General features: G+C 49.4%; 2 protein-coding genes across 6 annotated transcripts in view; both read left to right on the top strand.

Moving 5' to 3' along the window:
• Positions 1-2027, top strand: part of LOC311424845 (EF-hand calcium-binding domain-containing protein 12-like) — a gene marked incomplete at its 5' end in the record, with an annotated part of 18596 nt that extends 16569 nt beyond the window's left edge. For all 3 annotated transcript variants that reach the window (XM_084500279.1, XM_084500278.1, XM_084500277.1), the window contains 2 exons: positions 156-321; positions 1602-2027. In XM_084500279.1, coding sequence (XP_084356405.1) covers positions 156-321; positions 1602-1764 — 329 coding nt within the window. In that variant the 3' untranslated portion in view covers positions 1765-2027. The remainder of the gene's footprint in view (positions 1-155; positions 322-1601) is intronic.
• Positions 1763-20346, top strand: LOC311424848 (EF-hand calcium-binding domain-containing protein 12-like; the record flags this gene model as incomplete). Of its 3 annotated transcripts, none has more annotated exons than XM_084500285.1 (16): positions 1763-1897; positions 7348-7409; positions 7992-8151; positions 8913-9169; positions 9946-10019; positions 10659-10729; positions 11561-11678; positions 12877-12985; positions 13393-13551; positions 14445-14702; positions 14889-15083; positions 15812-15965; positions 16753-16979; positions 17544-17757; positions 18479-18644; positions 19921-20346. In XM_084500285.1, 16 exons carry the CDS (start codon positions 1870-1872, stop codon positions 20081-20083), a joined length of 2415 nt encoding a protein of 804 aa, XP_084356411.1. In that variant the 3' UTR covers positions 20084-20346. The 3 variants fall into 3 exon arrangements, with proteins under 3 accessions (XP_084356411.1, XP_084356410.1, XP_084356409.1); XM_084500284.1 differs by lacking the exon at positions 1763-1897 and adding an exon at positions 5139-5451 and having other exon boundaries at positions 14448-14702; XM_084500283.1 differs by lacking the exon at positions 1763-1897 and adding an exon at positions 5139-5451.

Raw genomic sequence — 20346 nt, 5'->3', positions numbered from 1 at the left:
TCTGTCCCCTCCCGGTCAGTATCACTGACCAAACCCAGAGGTGACCTGGATCGGCAGGGGGACAGGCTTGGGGCAACAGGAGAACAGAGTTTTCTTGGCTATTCAGCATTGGCTGTCCATACACCATTGCTTTTCTCTGTGCGCTTTGTCAACAGGCCTGCTGCACCCAGGAGACAAGATCATCAAAGAAGGAGAAGACGTGAGGAAGATCAGGCAGCCTGGAGGATACTACAGCACAGGACATGCTGACGCCACATCTCCTCTGAGCATGTCCAGGTCAAAAAGTGCATCAGGAAAACAGGCCAAGGAGGCAGAAAACAGGTTGGTTCAAAGAGGGCTTATGATCAGTCCCTTCCTGCTGCCCTGCTGTGCATCAGCTCCCACTGCATCAGAGGCGGTACTGAGGTATCAAAGTGGAACGTTAGGGTGCTGCAAGGTAGCAGCAAGCGATAGCAGAGGAAGAGAGATCTCTTCTCAGCTACACGGCCACTGCTGTGTTTTTGCTGACTTGCGGGGTTGCAGTGGTGCTGGCGAACAGCTTCTCTGTACTCCAAACTGCAGAGATGACAGAACTTCTCACCTAAGACGGTCCTCGTCAGGCCAACCCAACGCTTCTTGGAAATCCTCTCAGAGAATGTTTTTTCTTGCGTAAGAAAGGCAATCCCAAAGACTCCAGCTTTGGATGACTGGAGAAGCTCTCCAGTCGGGGGCAGAAGCAGCCTGCTACAGCAGCGTGCAGCCAGCAGCCAGCTGCTCCTAGTAGGGCGGTGCTTCGTTCCCTCCCATTGCACCTCAGTTCCTCTGTTGCTCTAGAACACTGACCCTTCAGAGCGTTACTAACCGTTGCAGGAGAAAAGTCAGATGCAGGTGGCAGATCTGTTTTACTGAGCAACGTTCTTTGCATCTCAACATTTATCTGTAGGATCCGGAGATGCAAGTTTTCTAGACATAGACACAATGTCAGCCCTGAGAACAGAGGCAGTTTGCCCTAATTTTTCTTGCATCTCAGGTGACCCACAAAAGCTTTTCTTCCAAAACGAGTCCAAGTTCTTTTGCTGTCCTTGTCCCTGCTGTCTTCGGACTCGTACTGTCCAAGGAGTTCATGAGTGTCCAAAGGTCTTTCCTGACCCATGAAACTGGGATGTCCACTACCAGCTTGGTCATAGCACTTGCAGCACCTTCTTTAGTCAAAGTGATTCCCAAATCCGATTGAATAGAAAGACTCAGCCTCACAGCTGAGCTCATGGAAGAAAGGCAGTCCTAAAGAATCCAGCTTTGGAAGACTGGAGAAGCTTTTGAGGAGAAGAAACACTTTGCAAAATAGAGCACAGTCTTCCTAGTTCATCTCAGAGAGTTTATGTACTACAGTGATAGGCAACACATCAGTTCTCAAGACAGCTTCACAAGCTGGCATTTCCAATGTCAGTCATGTAGAAGAAGGACAGGCAGGGGTTTCCAGAAGTCCTAGCAGCTGGTTCTTGTCAGGCTCGCATTTGCCATTACTAGTAATATCAGTGAAGTTGCCTAGAATTTTATTTCCATAAAACGTGCTACTCTCTCTGACTGTTTTTTTTTTTTTTTTTTTCTTTATTTTTCTTTAGGCGTCTTGAGAAGAATAAGAATCAAAAGTCAAGCGACAATAACTTCTGGCCAGGCCATCTCCTGGACAAGATGCGCCTGTACTTTCCAGATAAGGAGCCTGACAGGGCACACGCCTTGTTTAGCTATGTTCACCCAACCAGGCCTGCCTACCGTGGCATCTAAAACCCTGGCTACAGGTAGTTCATCAGAGCCAGGATACTTGGCCTCTAGAGACACTCCATTTGAGAAAACTCATTTCACCTGAAGTTCTTCTCCTAGCGGCATGAGATGTGTGCACAGCTTTGTGACTCATCAGGTCAGCTCATGGGATCTGGGCCAACTTCATGGAGAATATCATCAGCTCTCCTGAGTTGCAAGGGGTTTGATCATCAAGTCTAACAGCTGGCTTCCCACAGGACTACCTAAAAATTAAACCATATATCTGACAGTGTTGTCCAAAAGCTTCCTGAACGCCTTGTTTAGCTATGTTCACCCAACCAGGCCTGCCTACCATGGTATCTAAAACGCTGGCTACAGGCCAGGACAGAAGTTGTCTGAGGTGTTAGCCATGGCAAACAGTGGCTGCAGTAGGAGAGAAAGAAAGAAGAAGGAAGGACATGGAAGAAAAGAACATGAAAAAAAAGAGAAAAGGGATTGCCTTAGGTTGCAGGATAGACTTGCAACAGTCAGAGCAGGAATGACAGGATCCAGGGGTATTTACCCTAGCGGCTTTAATAAAGCTAGAGAACAAAAAGAGAGGCTTGGATTTTTTGTTGGTTACTGGAGCCTCTTTCTCTGTGCTAATCCAAAAATTGAGGAGGAGTTGAGGAGGAATGGAGACAGGTCCCTGCTTGGCTTCGCAGGCGATGCCCCCCCCTACCGGCCCCATCTTCTCAGGTGCCCTTACACAACAGATTTGAGGCCCTGGAGCTTGAGAGACTGGTAGGTGAGGATGAGGTAGAAAGTCTACCCAGGAGGATGCCTAGGGCGAGGAAGTCTACTCCAAGCCTCAGGACTGCCTCCACCAAGAAAGAAAGAAGGGTGATTGTTGTAGGTGACTCCCTTCTCAGAGGAACAGAGGGCCCTATTTGTCGGCCTGACCCTACCTGTAGGGAAGTCTGCTGCCTCCCTGGGGCCATGGTCAGGGACATTACCAGAAAGCTTCCCAACCTGGTTCGCCCCTCTGACTATTATCCTCTTTTGATAGTCCAGGCTGGCAGTGATGACATTGAAGAGAGAAGCCTGAAGGCTATCAAACGGGACTTTAGGGGACTGGGTTAGTGGATGGAGCGGGAGTACAGGTGGTGTTTTCATCTATCCCTACAGTGGCAGGGATGGGTACAGAGAGGACACGGAAGGCCCACCTGATAAACACGTGGCTCAGTGTCTGGTGCCAACACAGACATTTTGTTGGTTTTTTTTTGACAATGGGGTGCTTTACTTGGCACCCAGCCTGATGGCCGCAGACGGGTCCCTATCTCTAAGGGGAAAACGGATTCTAGCCCAGGAGCTGGCGGGGATCATTGGGAGGGCTTTAAACTAGGTAAGAAGGGGGACAGGGCTGAAACAAGGCTTGTTGGAGCTGTGCCAGGGGGAACAATGGCAAGGCCGGGGGAGAAGGTAATGGCCCAACTGAAGTGCATCTACACTGATGCACGCAGCGTGGGTAACAAACAGGAGGAGCTGGAAGCCATCGTGCAGCAGGCAGGCTACGACTTGGTTGCCATCACAGAAACGTGGTGGGACCACTCTCATGACTGGAGTGCTGCAATGTCTGGCTATAGGCTCTTCAGAAGGGACAGGCAGCACAGAAGGGGTGGTGGTGTGGCTCTCTGTATTATATTAGAGAGTGTTTTGATGTTGTGGAACTTGAGGCTGGGAATGATAAGGTTGAGTCCCTGTGGGTTAGGATCGGCGGGAAGGCCAACAAGGCAAGCATCCTGGTGGGGGTCTGTTATAGACCGCCGAACCAGGATGAGGAGACGGAAGAGGAGTTCTACAGGCAGCTGCCAGAAGTTGCAAAATCGTCAGCACTTGTTCTCGTGGGGCACTTCAACTTCCCAGACATATCCTGGAAGCACAACACAGCCCAGAGAAAGCAGTCTAGGAGGTTTCTGGAGAGCGTGGAAGATAGCTTCCCGACGCAGCTGGTTAGTGATCCTACCAGGGGAGGTGCCCCGCTGGACCTTCTCTTCACAAACAGAGAAGGGCTGGTGGGAGATGTGGTGGTTGGAAGCTGTCTTGGGCAGAGCGACCGTGAAATGGTAGAGTTCTCTATTCTTGGTGAAGCCAGGAAGGGGACCAGTAAAACCGCTGTATTGGACTTCCAGAGGGCTGACTTTGAGCTGTTCAGGACACTGGTTGGCAGAGTCCCTTGGGAGGCGGTTCTGAAGGGCAGAGGAGTCCAGGAAGGCTGGGCACTCTTCAAGAAGGAAATCTTAATGGCACAGGAGCGGTCTGTCCCCATGTGCCCAAAGACGAGCTGGCATGGAAGAAGACCGGCCTGGCTGAACAGAGAATTGTGGCTTGAGCTTCGGAGAAAAAAGAGGGTTTATAATCTTTGGAAAAGAGGGCGGGCCACTCAGGAGGACTATAAGGATGTTGCGAGGCTGTGCAGGGACAAAACTAGAAAGGCCAAAGCTCATCTGGAGCTCAATCTGGCTACTGCCGTTAAAGACAACAGAAAATGTTTTTACAAATACATCAGCGCAAAATGGAGGACTAAGGAGAATCTCCATCCTTTACTGGATGCGAGGGGAAACTTAGTTACAGAAGATGAGGAAAAGGCTGAGGCGCTTAATGCCTTCTTAGCCTCAGTCTTTAGTGGCAAATCCAGTTGTTCTCTGGATACCCGGTACCCCGAGCTGGTGGGAGGGGATGGGGGGCAGAATGTGGCCCTCACTATCCATGAGGAAATGGTTGGTGACCTGCTACGGCACTTGGATGTACACAAGTTGATGGGGCCAGATGGGATCCACCCGAGGATGCTGAGAGAACTGGCAGAGGAGCTGGCCAAGCCGCTTTCCATCATTTATCAACAGTCCTGGCTATCGGGGGAGGTCCCAGTGGACTGGCGGCTAGCAAACGTGATGCGCATCTACAAGAAGGGCCAGAGGGTAGACCCGGGGAACTATAGGCCTGTCAGTTTGACCTCAGTGCCAGGGAAGCTCATGGAGCAGATTATCTTGAGTGTCATCACGCAGCACTTACAGGGCAACCAGGTGATCAGGCCCAGTCAGCATGGGTTTATGAAAGGCAGGTCCTGCTTGACGAACGTGATCTTCTATGACAAAGTGACACGCTGGGTGGATGAGGGAAAGGCTGTGGATGTGGTCTACCTTGACTTCGGTAAGGCCTTTGACACTGTTCCCCACAGCATTCTCCTCAAGAAACTGGCCGCTCATGGCTTGGACTGGCGTACGCTTCATTGGGCCAAGTGCCGGGTCCTGCACCTGGGGCACAACAACCCCAAGCAGCGCTACAGGCTGGGAGATGAGTAGTTGGAAAGCTGCCTGGCGGAGAAGGACCTGGGAGTATTGATTGATAGTTGGCTGAATATGAGCCAGCAGTGTGCTCAGGTGGCCAAGAAGGCCAACAGCATCCTGGCTTGTATAAGAAGCAGTGTGGCCAGCAGGTCTAGAGAAGTGATTGTCCCCCTGTACTCGGCTCTGCTGAGGCCGCACCTCGAGTATTGTGTTCAGTTTTGGGCCCCTCACTACAAGAAGGACATCAAGGTGCTCGAGCGAGTCCAGAGAGGGGTGACGAAGCTGGTGAGGGGTCTGGAGAACAAGTCTTACGAGGAGTGGCTGAGGGAGCTGGGTTTGTTCATCCCGGAGAAGAGGAGGCTCAGGGGCGACCTTATTGCTCTCTGTAGGTACCTTAAAGGAGGCTGTAGCGAGGTGGAGGTTGGTCTATTCTCCTGCGTGCCTGGTGACAGGACGAGGGGGAATGGGCTAAAGTTGCCAAAAGGTTTGTTAGGCACTGGGGTTGGATGCCCAGGGAAGTGGTGGAGTCACCATCCCTGGCAGTCTTTAAAAGACGTTTAGATGTTGAACTTAGTGATATGGTTTAGTAGAGGACTTGTTAGTGTTAGGTCAGAGGTTGGACTCGATGATCTTGAGGTCTCTTCCAACCTAGACAGTTCTGTGATCCTGTGATTCTGTCTATTAAACTCTGAAATCAATTCCTGGTGAGTCCAGAGAAAGCTCTAGATAGGACTCCCTGAAAGGATGTAATTATGAAGCAAATTATGAACCCACCGTATTCGGGCAACAACTAGCCTGTGATCTCAAAGCTTGGAAAACCCCTTCAGGAAAAGGGGACACCGTTGCAATACCTAGATGACCTGTTTACAGCTACCAAAGAAGAAAAGGAATGTGTAGAATGGAGTATTAGTTTACTAATGTTGTTATTATTATTATTATTATTATTATTATTATTATTATTATTATTATTATGCCATTAGTACTGTGAACCCAGCCGCTTTCCTTACTAACAGAGGTTCTGTCCTCCTTTTGGTGACATCTCAGAGGCTCTTCCTGTCTCACAGCCTCGTTGGGGAGTGAGGAGAAGGCATGTGTATGGGGGAGCAGTTCCCTAACATGCAACCCCCTTCTTGCTGCAGGGTCCAATGAGGTGGCTGGGCCGCAGGGGCTGTGTTAAGGAGTGGCCCTGCACCCCTCTGACTTGAGCACGGGTCACAGAGGGACACGTCTGCATCACAATGGCAGCTCCCCTTACACCACAGCGTGCCAGGCCATTTCTGTCATTGCCTCAGTGAGCTCGGGCGTTGAAGGAGGCTCTTGCATCCAGTTTTCTCTGGAGGACACGAGAAGTCTCTCCTGTAGCTCAGAGTCTTAGAGGACAAAGGGAGGCGTAGGACGGTGCAGGAGCTATTTGGTGAAGCACAGAGGACATCAAAAAGGGAGGAAACATCACAGATCTTTCACTCTCTAGCCTCACGTGCTGACCCAAAGCAGGATCATGACAAACTTGGAAGCGCTAATCACTAACATTGAGCGCTGCAGTGAGGTTGAGGGCTGCACCAAGGTCACGTTTCCCACACTCAAGAAGCTTTCTGTCAATGGTAAGGCATTTGGGACCTCTTATGAGTGTAGCTATAGACTGATACGAACTCTACAAACTGTGGAAAGCGAGGTTCTTGTCTGTGGGGGAGGCCCCAAGGGTGCTGTGTGTGTGGCGTCCTGCCCTGCCCGTGGTGGCAGTCCTGTGGCCGGGTTCCGCTTGCTGGTAGGTCACACATGGAGGTCTGTCTCTGAAGGGAAAGATGCGTGCACGGTTGGAAGAAGGCTGAGGTTCCTGCAGTTCCTGATGGGCTCCCAAGAAACTGCCAGAAATACACGTGTCAGGAGGAGATCTGCTGACTTGCCAGCATTTCAGCAAGGCCTCTCATGAAGGGGCTGAGCCCCTCCCTGCCTGTGGCTTCTTCCTGCTGCAGCCTCCTGTGCCTCATGGCTCTCAGAAAAGGCTTAGGGCTAAGAGAGGCCCTCCCATTTCAGATGCCTACAGGCTACATTCCCTTGTCCAAAACCCTTTTAAGAGCTCCTGCAGCTGCAGACCTTTCCTGGGACATGGCAGAGCTGTTAGACTGGTATCAGTCAAAAATTCATCCAGAGTCACAGATGGATTCATCCTGGGAGCTGTGTTAGATCACACCTGCATCTGCAAACGCCTTGTAAAGAAATGTGCTGATGGGCCATGGACTCGCTGACTTTGAGCTTGACATGTCCTTCCCTTGCTTTCCAGATGTCATCACAATTTGGGGTGGTGTGTCCAAGCAGGTTCGGCAATTGCTCATGATGACGAAGGTGGGACTGCACCCTACCCCTCCCCTCACCCCACGGCTTCAGGAAGTCCTGGCAGCCCTGTGCCAGCAAATGCCATTGCTCTTCCCAGAGCCGCACTGACACGTACAGATGTGCCCCAAGTGTGCCAAAGGCCAGCTTCTCTGTAAATTGAAATAATTGTAATAATTGAAACCAACCCAACAGAAAATCAAGTATTAATATTTATATCAAAGATACAAATCGGTAGGAAAATGTGTTCAGAACTTGCTGGGGCTTCTCTGTTCTTCGCTCTCAGAGTGGAGAGAGCAAACAGACAGCTGGGGATGCTTCCAGGGTTAACCCCAATTGCTGGAAGGGACCTAGCTGAAGGATGGGCTAGACCTCCTCCACCTGCTTTACTTCACCGCGCATTTTCTTGAGGGGCAAAGGAAGGAGAGAAAATGCCCCAAGTATGTGGGTCTTCTCATGAGCTTTCCCAGCTCCCCCAGCTTACCCCCTGCCGCGTTGGGAGTGGGCAGGGCACAGGGCACCCCGTTGCAAGATGTCACAAGTCCTCACTCTGTTTTCCAACTTAAACATGCTTCCCCTTCTTTTCTTTACCAGCCTCGGGCCGTCACTGTAACAGGACTGGGGACGTTCCATATTAAAAAATGGCTATCTTTTGAAAATGGCCAGGTGTTCACATTTCGGAGACCTGTGTTTTCACTGTCCAAGACTCTTGGACAGATTCGTAACCTGAAACACCGTTGTGTACGTGTTCCTGGTAAGAATACCAATTAAAGTCTTGTTTTCCCGTGTGTACATATATTAAGGGGTTATGTCGATTGCTGTTTAGAAGTGCTGATAGGCAACTCAGATGCCGTCAGAAGGCCCTGAGAGAGAGAAGAGATGGCTGGCGTAGAAACCCATCAATGGCCAGATTTGCTGTAATTTCTGTCAACTGCTGCCATTGCTTTGGCTACTGTGTGCCATGGATGAGACCTGCGCAGCACTAAGAGCTTGGTGCTTCATTTGGGGTGGGTCTTCTCTTTCCAATGACTCCCAGCTTCTCCTGGATAGGGACTTCTGTCGGGCAGCCCTGGGGTAAAGGGCATTGGTACCAAAAGCAGAGACATTTGTTCCTCAGTTTTGAAGGCCACAGGGACTGTCCAGAACTGTCTGGAAGAGTTCTTGTGCTTGCCTGTCTCAGTGCAAGGCAGGTCTCCCCAGACCAGGCGTGCACTGAGCCTGGGCTCTTTGCATGGGAACCAGCCGCATTCCTTTTGCCTCCTCCTCCTGTGTTCCGCAGATGGCTGAGGTCGTTGGGTCCTATCTCTGGGCTGAGGAGTCACAGCTGTGCACTTGGTACATTGATGGAGTGATTTCAATTTCTCTTGAGGGGGAGCATACATCAGCTGCTTTAAGGAGTCGTACAAGGCTTAGACTACAGCAGTTACAGCAGCATGTTTTAGCTGGAAGCTCCTGGCACTTTGTTTGAATCTGTTCAACTGCAGTGCAAGTTGCATTGTTCCTCATTTTTTCCAGATGATATGAAGATAGTGGTGCTGAGCTATGAGAATATGCGCCTGAACGTCCCGTACAGCAAGGAAATAGTGCAGAGCTGTTTGGAGGAGACCTTGCAATACTTCTACCGCATCCTCACAAATAGGGAGGACACGGACTTCACCTTAAAGGATTTTGGCACTCTTGCTATCCGAGGGCAAAGAGTGAAAATGACGTTTTCTGAAGGGTTTTTACACAGTCTCAACAAGTCCACATACGTGGTAGAGAAGCTGATCGCTGTAAGTTTATTGTTTCTGCAGTCCTACTTAGAGAGGGTTTGAAGCCCCATCAAAGGGTGGGGGCACTGAGCCCTGCTGGCAGCTGTGAGCTGCCAGGATGCTGGAGCTAGGCACAGTCCATCGCAGTGAGAGCTTTCTGTTTTCTTTCTTTTATTTTCTGTATGACTGCTGGCAATGCGTGCAGTCGTATCGTCGCTGGGCAAAGGATAGCACTAGAAGGGCCTCGCCATAAATAGGAAAGAAGCCAAAGCAACGGCTAGGCTGATGATGTTCCCCCCGTTGCGGGCGTGAGGCTGAGGCACAAGGACACCAGGCCCTTTTGGATGCAGGCAGGCTGTTGGTGTAGTTCTCCTGTCCCAGCAGAAAAGGTCTGGTCTCCGTGTTCCTCCACACTGCCAACGCAATCCTCTGACTCCTGTGAAAAACTCTGGGGATAAAGCCAGCTCTGACCCATTTGCGCTGCACTCAGGAATAGCTAAAGCAAGCGACCCCACTGAAAGCAGCAGCCGGAAGCCGAGGCTCATGACGGGCCTTCCCTTGTGTATGCTCCATTGACTTGTTCACAGGCTGAGGCTGTTAACTACGGTCCTTGTGAAAAGGTTGGCAGTGTTCCTCACCCTAGCAGATCATGTGCTGTGCAGTGTGTTTTAACTGGCTGAGGCACTTGTCCAGAAGTTTGCTGAGAGGCAGTGAATTCCTGGAGCTACAGAAAGGCCTCTGTGAATGTTGAGCTCTTTTCCTTGGACTCATGTCAGATGTTTCTGTCCCTGCTGCAGAAAAAGTTGGTCAGACTGGACAAAGAAACTGCCCTCTTCCCAAGCCATTTTGGCCGTGCCCACCTGTTCCCTCAGTAAGTATATTTGTTCCTGCAGCCCTGCTCTGCGCGCACTCACATGTGCTCAGCTCATGATCGGTAGTGCTCTTTCAAACTACTGTTTTGCAGTTAATTTCATCCTTGCTTTTGCTTAGCTTGGGCTTACGCATCACCCTCAGTTACTGACCGTGTTCTGCATTTTACCATTACTCCAGTCAGAGGCAACTGGTTTGCTCTGCAGACGCATTGAAGCAACTCACCTAATGTTTCATCTGCTTCTTCTCTTTTATGTGGTTAAAACTGCCAAAATATCTAAAAGAAGTAAGATCCTAATGTTTCTGTTGTTTTGAATGCAACATGGACAGGATCTCTTAGCAGGTAGAACAAGGACCAGATCTATGCTTGTCCCCTGCCTGTGATGTTTCCATGTCTTTGGTGAAACTCGTGTCAATCAAAGGAACTCTGAAATGCCTTCTTGTGTCAGGACGACACAGGAGCACTGAGGCAAAATAAAAACCCAAACCTCTGTCTAGCGAGGGGCTGCTGAGCTGTTCTGAGGCCAGCACTGCTCAGTTTGAATGGTTTAGGGCATGTGTTGGACTCTCCACGGATACTTTGACATTAATCTGGCAAAGGAGCCCTTTTCACAGAACGGTGCCTTCTTCCTACTTCCAGGTTTGAGATTAAGGCGGTACCTCGGCTTGCTAGGGAGCGTCTTGCAGAGGAAGAGGTACTTAATGCACAAGGTAACGTTAATGACTGATTGCTGGTGGAGGTTTGTGCCTTTCCCTGTTGTCCTCGCTGGGGGGTGCTTGGGACTCAGGTTACAGTGAGATGCCTGGGATAGCAGAGGCACGCTGTATGCCTCTGTTTACCCTCCTGGTATGTCTCAAGGGACACATTTTGAACAAGATAGTGCTGAAGTATGTTTTTCCCCTGCATTACATGCCAAAGGGTGCCTCTCTTCCATTTTATGGGTTTGTTTGTGCAGGAGGGAGTCAATGTTCGGCAAGTCCACTAGCACTGTGAATAACAAACTCCGTCTTGAGTTGTGGGAGACTGAGGGGCTGGGCATACCGCTTTGAATCACCATGTTGTCATTTGATGAGAAAAATTGTGTCGAGAAGAATGCACAAAGGTTGCCAAGCTGTGCCAAAACTTTGGTTCTCCTCTAAAGCTGGGAACTCCTCATTCTTAATTCCTCATGAATATCACAGATATAACGTGCTTGAGTTGAATGCACCAGGATAGAAAGCCTGTGTAGAAAAAACATTTATGCCGCTCCAAGAAATTGTTGCCCCAAAAGAGATTGTTAGGCACCAAAATGTGTCTCCCCGCAAAACCCCCACTGTTCAGAGGGGATGGACTTGCTGCTGCAGCAGAAAGATCACAGCAAAAGGAGTAATGCAGCACTGTGGGTATTAAAGGTCAGATGGGATCTGGTGTCAGGAAGGGCTTGCAATCTTCTAGAAAACAGGTCTCAGAAGGAATCACAGGGATACCTCAGCTAGCTTATAACATTGCAGAGCAGATCTGTGCCTGATGTGCTGAGAAGTTTTCTCCTTTTGTGTTTACAGCGTCTCTTCTTCATACATTAAAACTTGCGCAAAGGCGACTTTCTCCAAGCACATTGTCCATAGCTGAAGCGAAGGAAGAAGCAGAGGAGGAAACAAAGGCAAAAGAGTCTCCTGGCAGGTGAGATGTAAAGGATTTGTTAGAGTGGCCTTATGCTCTTGTGCTTGTGTGGCATGCTTTATAGGCTCCTACCTCTCAGAAGGTCTCAGTCCAGTGGGCTGCTGCAAGTGCGATCAGCTCTGAAGTCAGAGCTGGTTGCTCAGATTGCTCTGAAGTCAGGTGCTGGTTGCACCTAACTTGATGTTGTCTGCACACTTATTGAGGGTGCACTCAGTCCCCTCATCCAGATCATCGATAAAGATATTGAAGAGAACCGGCCCTAGTACTGAATGACAGAATCATTGAGGTTGGAAGAGACCTCCAAGATCACCGAGTCCATCCTTTGACCTAACACTAACAAGTCTGCCACTAAACTATATCACTAAGCTCTACATCTAAACATCTTTTGAAGACCTCCAGGGATGGTGACTCAACCACTTCCCTGGGCAGCCCACCCCAGTGCCTAACAACCCTTTCAGTAGAGATGTTTGTCCTAATATCCAACAAAACCTCCCCTGGCGTAACTTTAGCCCATTCCCCCTCGTCCCATTGCTGGGCATGTGGGAGTACCCACTCTGTACCCCTCCCTTGCACTGCAGGGATGGAGGAAAACACCACCTGTACTCCCGCTCCATCTACTAACTGCCCCAGTCCCCTGAAAACCCTTTTGATAGCCTCCAGGCTTCTCTCAGCAATTTCATCACTGCCAGCCTGGACTATCAATAGAGGACAGTAATCAGAGGGGCGAGCCAGGTTGGGAAGGTTTCTGGCAATGTCCCTGACCTGGGCCCCAGGGAGGCAGCAGACTTCCCTATGGGTAGGATCTGGCCGACATATAGGGGCCCTCTGATCCCATGAGAAGGGAGTTGTCTACAACGATTACCCTTCTTTCTGTCTTGGTGGAGGCAGTCTTAAGGTGTGGAGTCAACTTCCTTGCCCTAGGCAACCTCCTGGGTGGACTTTCAGACACATCCTCACCCACCAGTCTCTCAAGCTCCAAGGCCTCAAACCTCTTGTGTAAGTGCGCCCGTGTGCACCTTCCAGTGTTGAGATCTTCTTGGTGATTAAATGCTGATCATTATCCCAGCAGCTGCGAGTCATGTGCATGGTTCTTTAGATTTCCACGACCCTGGTCTCTCCGTTTGGAGAGAGGGTGGAGAAAAGAAACCCTTCCTGCACTCAGATTCACCTCCTGACTCCTGCTGGTGTGTATTTTCAGACTGTTCCCTGTATGTCCAGACACAGAAGGAAGGCAGCACAAAGAAACTCCCCACAAGAGGCTTAAATTGCCATTGCTTACTTCTGAAGATCATAGACACACAGGACAGGTATGTAATATGGTCCGAGGTAATTTTTGTGTCTCTTTTGATTGTAGATGATCATGTGGGGGCATCTTAGGAAAAGGATGTACGTGCTAAATACTTAGTTGTTTACTGTGAAAACATCCCTTTACTGGGGGGTAGTAAAGTAGCCCGTTTTGAAAAATAGCTCGTTCGTGAGTTAGTTCATTGGTCATAACAGAATGGCTTTCTGGTTGCATCTGTAAGAACTTGGGAGCAAAAAATTGCTGACAAACCTTCAGGGAAAAATAGAGAAGATGAGGGAGAGAAGAACACTATTAAAAAAAAAAGAAAAAAGAAAAAGGAAAAGACAAGGGAAAAGAAAACAACAACAACAACAAAACACACAAAAACAGATGAATAACTGCTGTTATTGCATTTCTGGGTTCCTCTAGGAAGCACGCTCTGTACTGGGGGTGCAGGTTGGAGGGAAACTGGAGGCATCTGCGGCCAGCAAGGAGAAAGAAGAGACCAGAGAAGCAAAAAGAGTCACATTTCCAAAACTGCTGGAACAGCAAGATGAGGGACAAAGGGATGAGATGTGGATGGGCCAGGTACGGGAAGCCCTGTAAAGCATCCCGCAGGGTAGCATTTTGCTGGCTGGGGGGAAGCTGAGTTGTGAAGGTCTCCAAGTCCCGGCAGTATTGCCACCTCTAGAGAGCAGGGCACGTGGCTGTTGCTTTTATTCCCACTGGCACATTGCCATGAGGAAGGAATTCCTGGTAGAAGCCAAGGGACACCAAGAGCAGTCTAGCAGAGTGAGGGCAGAAGCATACTCTTTGTCCCTTGACAGGAGGACACCTTTTCCCTGCCCTGGAACTTAAGTCCAGTGGCTTGAGGCAGCTCCCGATGCAGCATGCTGCAGGAGAGCTCCAGGAGCAGCTGTTACTTCCGGTCTCTTCAGTTAACATGAAGAGCACTAAGACCATTTTTCATGAGCGTAACAGCTGATGTTTTGTTCCAGCTGCTCTTTCAGGGCAGGGAGCCAACACCTTGATAAGAGGCAGGACACGCTGTTCTGTGACTGCCTGATGGCTATTTCTCAGTGCTGTTGTACACCTGGGATTGGTGGCAGGCCCAGACACCCTTGCCATCTATAGCTCAGAAAAGCCTCAGCGCAGGAAGTCCCCTCCAAAGCCATTATAGCGATGCGATCTCAACACTAGATTTTGTAAGAAGCTCATCTGCAGTTAAAGTACTAACATAAGCAGCGAGCATATGACTGATGGTTTGACTAATGTCAAGCCAGAAGTGGTTTTGGAGCAGGGTTTCAAACTACACCATGGGAGAAAACTGTATCCAATGCTTGTCTTTAAACGGAAAGCAAGTAGGTTTGCTCCACGCTCCACATGTTGCATTCGTTTTTGCTCCCTGTGTGGCAAGACCAGACTCTCCCTGTTTGAAACCAGCTCAGGACACCAGCTTCTGTCATTTGTCTGTTTTTCAGCAGCGACAGGAAGAAGAAGATAGCCTCAGCTCCCCAGAGATCACCTGTAATACAAAAGATGATCTACAAAAGCTGGAGGCTTGGATTCAGGAGAGGAAGCAACTCCGGTCTCAGCTGCAAAGCTTTGGAGATGTTGAAAAATGGCTGAGTCATAAACCTACCTTTACCAAACTGGAAGAAAGAGTCAGGAAACGAATAACGGCAGCTAAAGTAGACCAGAGGGCTAGAAGCAAGTCAGTCAAGACCGACAGGCCAGACGTAAGTATACCTTGTGTTGTGCCACTCTTGGGATTACTGTACTTCATCTCTTGTGGCCGTGCCACGGCCTCAGCATCTGCTTGTAAGTCGGCAGCGCGACGCTGCTTTATCCCAGCCACTTTGCATCTGCTGGCACAGTGATTCTGGATAACGGTGATTTGAGGGTATTTTCTAATTCCTTTTCAGTGTTCACCACCACCAAGGAGCCAGACCCGGAAGAAGGGTAGCCTTCCCCTTATTTGTGCACCATACCCTGAAGCTCTTATTGCACTGCATAACCTCCTACACCAACAGAAGTTGACAATGGTAGACATCTTCAGAAAGGCTGGAATGGAACAGAGAAAGATCATGAGAGCAGACTTCATTAAAGTCATCAAGGAGGTATGTAGGGAAGAGAAAAGTAAGGAACTGCTGCAACTTTGCCTTGTTTTGCTGCATGCCAACCCGGAGAAGTGGAAAAACTCCAACTTCCCTTGTGTTACTCTCAGAGGATGGCTCCCACAGCCTGTGAAATGTTGAAGGGAAGAGGGAAGGGAAGGCTGCAGAGATGCGAGCTGTCACCCAGACTGAGTCCCAGGAGGGAGTGAAACTCATTGCCTCATAGTCTCTAAAGACAGTCAGCGCTCAGTAACATGGCCTGAACTGGCATCAAGTTTCTTCGTGTTGATACTTGGTCTTTCCTTGGCCAGTTTCATGTGTCTGCCCGCTGCACTGCCTTTTAGTACCTGTTGGCACAGCAGAGCTCATGCTGAGCCTCACTTTCCACAGGCTGCAACGGTACAGAACTGTCAAGAGCATGTCCAGGTCTGTTAGGGTTTAGCAGTTCAGGTGTTTTCTGATACTCTGTTCCAAGCCAAATTAGCTTCTTGACGCCCAGATGGCTGAGAAGTTTGGCACATTGAAAGCTGAGAGCTCAGCAGAGGACAGCAAAAGACCAGTAAATTTTTCAGTGCTTGGTAAACTCATGTAAAGCTTAAAGCTCAACAGGTTGCCTCTGTGCCTTTTCTGAAAAAGCATTTAAAACAACAGCAAAGCTCATCTCCCCCCTACTCTGGGCCAAGCCTTGTTTTTTTATTGATCACACTGTTGCTTCCTGTTTTGGCTGCCAGACAAAAGTTCCCATCAGTGACAAGGAACTGGAGGATGTGGTCATCTTCTTGACTTCTTCAAAGCGGAGGAATTATATAAGCAGTGAAGATCTGATTGAATGTCAAAAGCAGTGGCAGGAAATGAGGAAAGGACAGCCCAAAGAGACCAGCGAAGGTGAGAGGAGAACCCTGGGCTGGGAATCTATATCCTTGCAGATGCCCTAAAAGTACACAGGTGGCATTAGGGAATGCCAAAGTAGATCCAGAATATGGCTCCTTGCGACTATTGTCCTGCAACGCGGTTGCTGAAAAGAGACCTCTGGGGAGAAGCTAAAGAATCCAGGGGAAGTGCAATACTCAGCCCATCTGTGGAAGACAGCTTATCCGATCTTTTAGGTTTGACTCAGAATCTGAACCCTGAGGTTTAACCTCCTGTACTGGATTTTATTGGTTAGCGTTGATCATCCGGCTGATCAGAAGCAGACCCTTTCTCCAGCTGTTGAGGGCAGCTGGACAATGCAGATTCAAAGGTCCTACTCTTTAAAACCTAGCCCAAACCTGAAGGCTTGCCATGGTACCTGTGTCATTTTTATCTGAGGGTAATGGCAACATTCTTCTCACATCTTGGAGAGAAGAGGCATTTTGCTGCTGCGTTGTTGTACTAATTGTTTTGTAGACTAAACGTGTATTGCGAGCATGAAACAGAATGGGGCAAAGCGGAGATGGGAGTCGTCTGTAATATGTGTGTCTGGATTGAAAGCGAAAGGATGCTTCCATTCAAAGATCGTCATCTGTTGGGTGCTCCAGACTGCACAAAATGCCAAAGCTTTTTGCCTTATAAACATTGATCAGCCTTGTTTTTTTTTTTTTAATTATTTTTTTTATTTATTTTTTTTATTTCTGCTACTGTCTAACACGGTTTCTCTGAGCTTTTCATTTGTTTGCTTTTTAAACTGCTGTAGATGCACAGCCTCGGGTCCGGAGAAACGCTTGCAAAGCTGCCACTTCTCCACCTTCTGCTGGGGACAAAGCTGTGGGGATGAAGCCTTGCTCTCCCACGGAGCCCAAAGAAAAGCTAATACTCTTGGAAGTGCCCCCAGTCAACACTGAGCCAGGCCGGCGACATTTACACTGGGATGAAATGGAAGAGATTGGAAAGCGCTCAAGAGAGAGCAGACGGCTGGAGAAGGTAGTGTGGCGGGAAAAAAGGCGCACCTCTACGTGCTCGCGAATGTGGGGTGGGCAGCAAAGGAGAAGGTTGGAGATTGTTCTGGATATTACCTTCTCAGTAGTCCCTTGACCACATCGTGCCTCACAGCTGAGATGCTACAAGCTGTCTCAAACAACTGGTTTGTCTTCTGAACACTCTGGTGATGTAAACACTCTTTTCTGGGTAACTGAAGTGGCAAGAAATGGAAGTTGAAGCAATGTTCAGGTGTGGGGATGGAGTCATCTGAGCTCTAGTGAACCTGACACAATCAGAAAAGAGATGGTGGCTGGGAGACTTTTTTCAGCTGGGGCACCTATGTCCAGTATGCTGCTCTTGTGCTTGGTGCTCTAGGGAGCGTCTGCCTGTGGGCCTGGCACTGGAAGGGAATGGCACTCCCAGATAAGCGCTTGGTCCCATTACAGGGTGCTGAGTCCCATCTACACGCACTTCTGAGATGGATCCGTGCCTGTAGTTTCTCCAAAGGGAATGCAGCAACTCCAGGGCCTCACTGAAAGCTAACTGGGACCATTGCTTTACTTGCAGATCAAAGACAGCCCAATAGAATGGAAAGAAAAGTGTCGGCTGGTGAGATCTGGGGATGCACCCGTCGATGAACACTGCCTGCCATCAACTATAGAGGGTGACATGGGAGCACTGGTTGACCACTATCGCAGAAATGCCGTTGTGAACTATCTGAATTGCTCCAAGCAGTGCAAGGAGCGTAACATCTGTCTCACCGACAAAGCGCTGCAAAGAGGTAAAGCAAAGAGCAAGGAATGTACTAATGTGAACGTACTAAGCCTGACATGCTCCTGCCTCTTCCCAAGACCCAGAAGCACGATGCATGTTCAGGGTGGGGCACTGCTGATGGAGAATGTTTGCAGCCCTTGGAGGGCCACGGCAGATGCTGCTGATTAGGATCAGCAATACCATCAGCAGGGCCAGAGCAGGGCTGAGATAGCAAAGAGTGCTACGGAGCAGCCAGGGCCACGTCCCCCTGGACTGGTAGCCAGGGTCAGACACGAGTGCAGTTAATGAGGCAAGTTCATGGTGATGGGGCAGGTGCAAGGTCAGGCAAAGGTCATGGTCAGACCATGGTCAGGTTCAGCAGGTCCATGGCCAGGCACAGCTGTGTCAGAGCTGTGTCAGCTGGACACTGCTACACCTGCAACGTGAGCGAAGGGCTGAGCTGAAATGGGGCTCCTGAGCCCAGGGCAGGGCATGTGGGAAGAGGCCCCATGTGAAGTTGGCCAGGGCCATCATGTCCTCTCAGCACTTGCTGGGCCATCACGTCTTCCTCCTTTCCAGAGCGGGGCCATCTTTTCTGTCCCCTCCCGGTCAGTATCACTGACCAAACCCAGAGGTGACCTGGATCGGCAGGGGGACAGGCTTGGGGCAACAGGAGAACAGAGTTTTCTTGGCTATTCAGCATTGGCTGTCCATACACCATTGCTTTTCTCTGTGCGCTTTGTCAACAGGCCTGCTGCACCCAGGAGACAAGATCATCAAAGAAGGAGAAGACGTGAGGAAGATCAGGCAGCCTGGAGGATACTACAGCACAGGACATGCTGACGCCACATCTCCTCTGAGCATGTCCAGGTCAAAAAGTGCATCAGGAAAACAGGCCAAGGAGGCAGAAAACAGGTTGGTTCAAAGAGGGCTTATGATCAGTCCCTTCCTGCTGCCCTGCTGTGCATCAGCTCCCACTGCATCAGAGGCGGTACTGAGGTATCAAAGTGGAACGTTAGGGTGCTGCAAGGTAGCAGCAAGCGATAGCAGAGGAAGAGAGATCTCTTCTCAGCTACACGGCCACTGCTGTGTTTTTGCTGACTTGCGGGGTTGCAGTGGTGCTGGCGAACAGCTTCTCTGTACTCCAAACTGCAGTGATGAGATAACTTCTCACCTAAGACGGTCCTCGTCAGGCCAACCCAACGCTTCTTGGAAATCCTCTCAGAGAATGTTTTTTCTTGCGTAAGAAAGGCAATCCCAAAGACTCCAGCTTTGGATGACTGGAGAAGCTCTCCAGTCGGGGGCAGAAGCAGCCTGCTACAGCAGCGTGCAGCCAGCAGCCAGCTGCTCCTAGTAGGGCGGTGCTTCGTTCCCTCCCATTGCACCTCAGTTCCTCTGTTGCTCTAGAACACTGACCCTTCAGAGCGTTACTAACCGTTGCAGGAGAAAAGTCAGATGCAGGTGGCAGATCTGTTTTACTGAGCAACGTTCTTTGCATCTCAACATTTATCTGTAGGATCCGGAGATGCAAGTTTTCTAGACATAGACACAATGTCAGCCCTGAGAACAGAGGCAGTTTGCCCTAATTTTTGTTGCATCTCAGGTGACCCACAAAAGCTTTTCTTCCAAAACGAGTCCAAGTTCTTTTGCTGTCCTTGTCCCTGCTGTCTTCGGACTCGTACTGTCCAAGGAGTTCATGAGTGTCCAAAGGTCTTTCCTGACCCATGAAACTGGGATGTCCACTACCAGCTTGGTCATAGCACTTGCAGCACCTTCTTTAGTCAAAGTGATTCCCAAATCCGATTGAATAGAAAGACTCAGCCTCACAGCTGAGCTCATGGAAGAAAGGCAGTCCTAAAGAATCCAGCTTTGGAAGACTGGAGAAGCTTTTGAGGAGAAGAAACACTTTGCAAAATAGAGCACAGTCTTCCTAGTTCATCTCAGAGAGTTTATGTACTACAGTGATAGGCAACACATCAGTTCTCAAGACAGCTTCACAAGCTGGCATTTCCAATGTCAGTCATGTAGAAGAAGGACAGGCAGGGGTTTCCAGAAGTCCTAGCAGCTGGTTCTTGTCAGGCTCGCATTTGCCATTACTAGTAATATCAGTGAAGTTGCCTAGAATTTTATTTCCATAAAACGTGCTACTCTCTCTGACTGTTTTTTTTTTTTTTTCTTTATTTTTCTTTAGGCGTCTTGAGAAGAATAAGAATCAAAAGTCAAGCGACAATAACTTCTGGCCAGGCCATCTCCTGGACAAGATGCGCCTGTACTTTCCAGATAAGGAGCCTGACAGGGCACACGCCTTGTTTAGCTATGTTCACCCAACCAGGCCTGCCTACCGTGGCATCTAAAACCCTGGCTACAGGTAGTTCATCAGAGCCAGGATACTTGGCCTCTAGAGACACTCCATTTGAGAAAACTCATTTCACCTGAAGTTCTTCTCCTAGCGGCATGAGATGTGTGCACAGCTTTGTGACTCATCAGGTCAGCTCATGGGATCTGGGCCAACTTCATGGAGAATATCATCAGTTCTCCTGAGTTGCAAGGGGTTTGATCATCAAGTCTAACAGCTGGCTTCCCACAGGACTACCTAAAAATTAAACCATATATCTGA

This window comes from Aythya ferina (genome assembly GCF_964211825.1).
Source record: "Aythya ferina genome assembly, chromosome: 29".
In the NCBI taxonomy this organism is placed as follows: domain Eukaryota; kingdom Metazoa; phylum Chordata; class Aves; order Anseriformes; family Anatidae; genus Aythya; species Aythya ferina.
Note: the sequence above shows the minus strand (reverse complement) of the source record. Positions and strands in the feature narration are given on the sequence as shown.